This window comes from Hippoglossus stenolepis, chromosome 15 (genome assembly GCF_022539355.2).
Source record: "Hippoglossus stenolepis isolate QCI-W04-F060 chromosome 15, HSTE1.2, whole genome shotgun sequence".
NCBI classification, from domain to species: Eukaryota; Metazoa; Chordata; class Actinopteri; order Pleuronectiformes; family Pleuronectidae; genus Hippoglossus; species Hippoglossus stenolepis.
Window position 1 is genome coordinate 24,469,558 of NC_061497.1, and position 7,500 is coordinate 24,477,057.

At 45.3% G+C, this 7,500-nt stretch overlaps 1 protein-coding gene across 6 annotated transcripts in view; it reads left to right on the forward strand.

Moving 5' to 3' along the window:
* Window positions 1–7,500, forward strand: part of LOC124854879 (stromal interaction molecule 1-like) — a 17,080-nt gene that overhangs the window by 7,453 nt on the left and 2,127 nt on the right. For 3 of the 6 annotated variants that reach the window (XM_047343536.1, XM_047343535.1, XM_047343540.1), the window contains 10 exons: window positions 1–92; window positions 557–672; window positions 1,178–1,352; window positions 1,913–2,090; window positions 2,261–2,428; window positions 2,559–2,659; window positions 2,958–3,193; window positions 3,913–3,999; window positions 5,141–5,204; window positions 6,322–7,500. The exon at window positions 1–92 is cut by the window's left edge and continues 20 nt beyond it; the exon at window positions 6,322–7,500 is cut by the window's right edge and continues 2,127 nt beyond it. In XM_047343536.1, the coding sequence (XP_047199492.1) occupies window positions 1–92; window positions 557–672; window positions 1,178–1,352; window positions 1,913–2,090; window positions 2,261–2,428; window positions 2,559–2,659; window positions 2,958–3,193; window positions 3,913–3,999; window positions 5,141–5,204; window positions 6,322–6,703 (1,599 nt within the window). In that variant the 3' untranslated portion in view covers window positions 6,704–7,500. Of the gene's footprint in view, window positions 93–556; window positions 673–1,177; window positions 1,353–1,912; window positions 2,091–2,260; window positions 2,429–2,558; window positions 2,660–2,957; window positions 3,194–3,912; window positions 4,000–5,140; window positions 5,561–6,321 lie in introns of all 6 variants that reach the window. The other 3 variants (XM_047343537.1, XM_047343538.1, XM_047343539.1) reach the window with 3 other exon arrangements.

The following is a 7,500-nucleotide window of genomic DNA, read 5'->3' on the forward strand; positions in this document are numbered from 1 at the left end:
CAGGTGGAGGACTGGCTGCTCATCAGTGTGGAGCTTCCTCAATACACAGAAACCTTCAGGAGGCACCAGCTGGACGGGAAGTCCTTACCCAGGTGACACACACACACACACACACACACACACACACTCACACACACACACACACACACACACACACACACACACACCTGTCCCTGCAAGGATATTCGTTAAAGTTCAGAACAAGTTCAAAGCAAATGTCCCATAATCCTTTGAGAAATTGATTCAACTTTGAGCTGAATGATGATCATGTGACCAGTGTGTTTGGAAGTTTGTTTCCTGACGCCCACAAACCTTATATCTTCATTTTATAGCACCCTTGACACATAGAACATGTTAATTATACGTTCATATATATATATATATATATATACACGTATAAAGTTTCTCCTGTTCACTGCTGAGTTTAAACTGACTCTGACTGTCTGACTGTCTTGAACAAACCACACAACCATGACAGTGTTTGTGTGAGGCCACTTCCTGTGGAGGTGAAACTGACGAGCCAGTGTGAAACGTGTTGTTCTGTGCCCCCCCCCAGGCTGGCGGTGAAGAACACCACTCTGACCGTGTTGGTGCTGAAGATTTCAGACAGAATTCATTCTCAGAAGCTGCAGCTCAAAGCTCTGGACATTGTTCTGTTCGGACCTCCGCCAGGTACCTGCTCACATGCACATCTATACCTTTACTTTCATTATATATTTGTAACTTTATAGTTCACTAACACACACACACACACTTTATATATACTGTGTATATGTTTTTACAGTATGTGTATATCGGTGTACAGTAAAAATAAATAAATGTACAGACTGAATAGATAAGTGAAGGTAAAGATGCAGGTTGTAAAAAACATCAGATTTTATTAGAATGATTTTTAGAACTTTCTATGACATCATGTGTTTCACTACACTGGGACATTTTTATCAATTATTTAAGTTTTTTTCAATTCTTTTTAATATATTTGAAATATTGACATTTTCATGGATTACAATACTGTGTATATTTTATGAGACTGTGACACGTCTTTATTTGTGTGTGTGTGTGTGTGTGTGTGTGTGTGTGTGTGTGTGTGTGTGTGTGTGTGTGTGTGTGTGTGTGTGTGTGTGTGTGTGTGTGTGTGTGTGTGTGTGTGTGTGTGTGTGTGTGTGTGTGTCGTCAGGCCGACAGAGCTGGTGGAAGGACCTGGTTCTGGGCGTGTCCGTCCTGATGGCGCTGTGCGGCTGCTGCTTCGCCTACGTCCAGACCAGGAGGTCCAGAGACGACCTGGAGACGCTGGCGAAGGACCTGGAGGGTCTGCAGAGGGCGGAGCTGAGTCTGCTGGAGCTGCAGGACAAGTGAGACAGAAACTTCTTCTTCTGCTCGGAGAACTGTCTGCTTTAAATGTTAGAGTGTAATGAACCTTTAAAGTGACTGAGGAGGAAATAACGTGTGTGTGTGTGTGTGTGTGTGTGTGTGTGTGTGTGTGTGTGTGTGTGTGTGTGTGTGTGTGTGTGTGTGTGTGTGTGTGTGTGTGTGTGTGTGTGTGTGTGTGTGTGTGTGTGTGTGTGTGTGAGAAGAAACTTTCTGTCTGAAGTCCTTATATGGTCAAAGAATACACTGCTGCTCTCTCTCTCTCTCACTCTCTCTCTCTCTCTCTCACACACACACGTGCACACACATTCCTTCATGCTCTGAGTCACAGCACCTCCTGCTGGCACCAACATGATACTGAGGCTTCATTCTTTACTGTGGTATAGCAAGTGTGTGAGTTTGTCTGTGAAGCCCAACTATATTGAATGCCCCCTGGTGGCTGGCTGCAGTATAAATCTGTCTGAAGAACAAACTCAGTGAACGATAAACGTGCGGATGTGACGTGATGAGTGAGCTGTCAGTGACGAGCTGTCGTCTCCGTCAGGCTGCAGCAGGCTCAGGAGGAGCAGCGCTGCGTTCAGGTGGAGAAGGTGAAGGTGGAGGAGGAGCTGAGGAACAAGATCTGCTCGGCCAAACAGGAAGCTCAGCGGCTCCGAGAGCTCCGAGAGGGAACGGAGAACGAGAGGAGCCGACAGAAGTACGCAGAGGAGGAGCTGGAACAGGTGGAGCACACGTCACGTATATCACTGAAACCCTGAGTTACCTGCTGCTGAAGAGTGTGTGTGTGTGTGTGTGTGTGTGTGTGTGTGTGTGTGTGTGTGTGTGTGTGTGTGTGTGTGTGTGTGTGTGTGTGTGTGTGTGTGTGTGTGTGTGTGTGTGTGCGTGTCTGCAGGTACGTGTGGCTTTGAAGAAGGCGGAGAGGGAGCTGGAGTCGCGGGTTCACTGGGCTCCTCCGGACGTTCTGCAGAAATGGCTCCAGCTGACGCACGAGGTGGAAGTTCAGTATTATAACATCAAGAAACAGAACGCAGAGAAACAGCTACTGCAGGCCAGGGAGGGGGTGAGCACACACACACACACACACACACACACACACACACACACACACACACACACACACACACACACACACACACACACACACACACAGACGCACACAAACACACACAGATGAAGATTTATCGTTTCAGGCAGAGAAGATCAAGAAGAAGAGGAGTTCTCTGTTCGGGACGTTTCACGTCGCTCACAGCTCGTCGCTGGACGACGTCGACCACAAGATCTTGTCGGCCAAGTGAGTGACCTTTGACCCTGAACATGTCCAGTTTGGAATTACTTGCACTTTTATTGTACTTTATATTTGTACAGTTTATATTGAATGTTTTTATATAGATTATAAAAGATTAAACCTATGACCTTTGACCTCATTTAAAAAGTTGCTTTTCAGGTGATCGTTAGTTTCTGAACTTTTTGTTGTATTTTATCAGCTCATCCAGTTTTATTTTGAAAGGTCACAGTTGTCAGATTGATGCTGAGAGATGATTTATCATAGCATTACTTTAAAACGTTCTTCGGTCCGGTGCAACGCTCAGACAGGCGCTGGCGGAGGTGACGGCGGCGTTACGGGAGAAACTCCACCGCTGGCAGCAGATCGAGTCTCTGACTGGTTTCTGTTTGGTCCACAACCCGGGTCTCGGAGCGCTGGCGGCCGCCCTCAACCTGGACCCGTCCTTCCTCGGCCTGCGACCTCCGACCCCGCAGCACCTCCTGCTCTCCGACGACCTCGACGACATGGACGAGGACATCCTGTCTCCTGGGACGCTGCAGTGTGAGTCTACATCAACACACAGCAACAACTTTCTAGCTCCTGACAAACAGATCAGACGACACAGCGAGCAGCAGGTGTGACATCATCAGAGCCACAAACAGGAAGTGCTGAGAGACCGACAGACATGTTGCTTGTCTGAGTCCGAACCACACACTGTAAATAAAGATGGACGACATGGCCGCTCCCTGAAGTGATCGCCCCCTGGTGGGACATGGACCAAACACATCAAAGTAGACGTTAAATAAATACAGGCTGATATTTGTTCAAGTGTGGAGGTTGAGAGCGTGTGTGGGCGGGGCCTCAATACCAGGACTCCACTTCCTGATCACTAAATGACCGTAAATCACATCATCACCACAAGATGGCAGCGTTTTAGTTTTTTTACAGGAGACGTGTCGTCGTCTTTATTTACAGTCTGTGGTTTGAACATGTAAAAGTGTAGAGTAGAACTCGTACTTCGTCTCCAAACTGTGACGGAAACGTAGAAAGTTATTTTTATCAAACAGGAGGAAACAGTGAGTTTGTTGGGGACTATTTTCAGCAGCTGATTAATCCACATGTGTTACCGTAGTGATGAGGCACAGAGGAACCTCAGATGCCGACAGGAAAGAGAAATAAATTCTGTGGATTTGCCCTTTAACCCTTTACCTGTTGTCTCCGCCCCCTCCTGTCATTGGTTCCTTTTTCTTGGCGTCTCTCTCTTGATTGGCTCCCTGCAGATGCAGCGTGGCAGATGGACCGGCGAGTGAGCGACCTCTGGCCCCTGAGTGGCATCGCAGACACACAGTCGTCATGGAAACACTCTGGTTGGCCCCTCCCCCCTTCCCATCTGCCCCTCTCTGATTGGTTCATACCTCTGTAACTTTGATCGAGGTTTCCTATTGGTGCTGGAAAACCTGGAAATTAGAAATATTTGGGGGAAAAAATTCTTATTTGATTAAAGGAAGACAAAAGTAGGAAAGAATTCCAGTCTTTATTATTAATGGAACCAAATGTATTGAGTCAATAATAGTCACTTCCTGCACAGCTCCTATCGTTACATTTCTTCATTGGAAACATTTAAAATGTATTATAAATATGAATCTTCCTTATCAACATATATTATCGTAGTTCTTGGTTTATTATTATTCTTTAGTTTGTTTTTTCACAGCGAAGGAAACAAACAAAATTACCAGGATCGTTTCAAAATCATTTCTGAAGTTTCTTTAAAATTGAATTTGACTCAATGATCCCTGAACTTTTTATTTTCATAAACAGACAATAAACCAATCACAGGCTGCGTTCACGTGAGCGTCTGAGAAGAGTTGAGGATCAGCAAACAAAGCAGCTAACAAAATCTCTGACCTTCAGTTTGTCCTGACTCTTGTTGAGGTTAAGGACAGAGGACGTCTCACCTTGTTAAAGCCTCTGAGACAAACTGTGATTTGTGAATATGAGACTATACAAATACAATTTGATTGATTGATTGAGGTGTCGGACGTCTGAGTCGGTTTATTTATTAGAAGTTAAAAGCTCCGACAGCAGAGGTGCACGTGAACGCCTCCTCACCTGAGCAGCTCCTCCTCTTCCTCCCTCAGCGTGGTCACACCAGACGAAGCTGGGCGGAGCTTTTCCTCTGCTTCACTCATCATCACCTGCGTTATCGTGCTTCTCTTTACTAACGTCATTCACAGGTTTACAGCTCAAACGTCTCAGCTTCAACGGTTTTAACCAAAAATCTGCTCCGATTTTAAAAAGAAGGAAAAGTTCAGTGTGAAGAAAACGTATCTGGATATTTTATCATAAAGGATCATGTTTTTAAAACACGTTCAAACGTCAGAAGCTGATTCGTTTCTGAGCTTCAGAATCACTTTCTTCTTAACATGGAGAAATAAACTGCTTCCTGTCTGTGAGCTGAACTCCCTTTGATTTGACTTTCAAAATAAAAGTTGTTCTACTCTCCTGCAGCTCAGAGTCTGATGCCCTTGCAACAGCGGACGGGAGACCCCGCTCTGATGTTCAGCTCTCAGAGGTTGGTTGAAAGGCGGGGCTTACCTATACAAGAGGGGCGTGGTCTACCCACTTCAACCCGACCTCCCACAGGCCACGCCCGGCAGAATCGCAGCCGCTCTATTGGCCAGCTGGAGTTCCTCCCCGTGCCATCACCCTCTCTCTCCTCCTCCCTGTCTCACCCCTCCATCAGCCCCCCCTCCTCTCCTTCTGTCCTCCTGCTAACTCCGCCTCCTTGTACACCGAGAGCACCGCCCACATTTCTGCTTTGCTCTTACGATCTTCTCATCTCCACTCTCTGGAGGCGACGTCCAGCCTCCCGCCTGCAGGGGGAGCTGTAACGAACCAGACGCAGTGCTGTCGCTCCGGCAGCTTCGGGTATCTTCTCTCTGCACGACTTTTCCAATGATACGAACTAAAATCTCACGTCACTCACCAAACATTTGATTTGATCTTAATTTATGTTCAAGAACTTCTTTCAAACTTATGTCTGATTCATCATTGTTTTCTTATTTTCGAAATATTAGAAGAAAAAAAATCCCAAGGTCGGAGTTTAGTCAAGTATTTTCTTGAAATTTACATTTAGCTTTTATAAATTATTGAGTGGTCAGGATTTGTGAGTTTATGACTTTTAATCCCTTGTTAACGTTATTTTACACAAATTCCTTGTTGGTTTGGTTTAGTACACGATCCTGATTCTCATTCAAATTTTCGAAATTTGTTCGTTTGCTTTTTTGTTGTTTTTGTTGATAAAATAAGAAAACAATCATGAACGCCACCTTTCATCTTCACCTCGGACATCTTCTGTTCTAACTTCATTCTTAATGTAGAATTCCTTCCATCTTGTGCTTATTGGACTTTTGTTATTGATAGAAATATCTCAACAGCACGATGAGGTTGAGGGAAGATGTTCATCTTCCCCAGAGGAGGAATCCGACTGTTTCTAGCTTCAGCGCTAAGAATAGTTAGCAAGCCAGCTGTTAGCATTTAGCTCTGTGTGTTCAGCCTGAAGAGTCGGGAGTAAAACGTCTGTACGAACTTAAACTGGAACAACAGCTGAAACCATCCAGTTCATGTAATAATCTGTTAGCGACGTTAACGTTAGCTTTTGCTGACATTATTCTCTCTTTCTTCATCAGAGACATTACAAACCGCTCAGACTCTGACTCCTCCCTCCCACTCTCTCCCGGCGAATCTCGATGTCTGTACAGCCTCAAGCCCCTCCTCCTGCCCTCTGGGCTCCACCCCCTGCAGGGTCAGGGCTCTGGGCTCGTCGGAGGCCTGGAGAAGAGCTCCAGCCTCGGGGAGCTGAGGAGCAGCGCTGCCTCCGTCCTCGCCTCCTCCTGCTCCACCCGCTCCCTCTGCATCACGCCAGACCGCCCCGTCGCCTCCTCCTTTGCCTCGTCCTGCTCGTCGGGCAGGAGGAGCCCCGTGGAGGAGGAAGTAGGCGACGAGTCGTCCAGAAGCCGGAGGAGAACCACGTTCAATAAGATCTTTAAGAAGAAGCAGGGACGTTATTGATTCTCAGTTCCAGAAAAAATCCCACAAACCTGCGGAGTCACGATGAGACTTTAACCTTCATCAGAGGAAACATCAGTCGTCTACTTTAACTTTTCTGACATAGTTTGATCTCCGTTAAACTGAGTAAAGATCTGATTCAGACACATGAAGATGAGGAGGAGGAGGAGGAGGAGGAGGAGGAGGAGGACTGATGAAGATACAACTCAACTGTTGAGAGACATTTTCATCTTTCTTTTTCTGTTTGAAGTGAAACTTTGACAAAAGTTTACAATCTTCTCGCCATCGATTTCGAGATAAAGCGATAAAGACATTTAAAACATCTTCTTTGGGAATAATATTCATCTTTATATTTGTGTATTTTCACACGGCCAAGTTGTTTCCTTGGTGCTCATTAGAGAAATAAACTGGCTCCTGTCCGTCACAGGTTTGATTCCTGCAGCAACAGATTCTGTTACACAGTTAAATGACAGGAAACATTGTTGGTTTATTCTCTTGATGAATACTAATATATAAAAAATATGATATTAATAATATTAAATCCAGCTAAACTGAGAGAGTAAGGACAGTAAATGAAATGCCGTTGTTAGCATGCTAGCCGTTTTTGAATCTGCAGGATTCAGAAGAACCTCCACCAGGGGGCAGAGTAGCATGACGGAGTATTACGGCTACTTAAAGGGAAAAAATATCTCAAAATATAAAACTATAAAGCTTATTATCAAAGATTAGAATCAAATTTGCCCTTTTGTTTGGATACAGGTGTAAATTATTATTTGAGTTTGTCTTAATTCTGAGGGGGG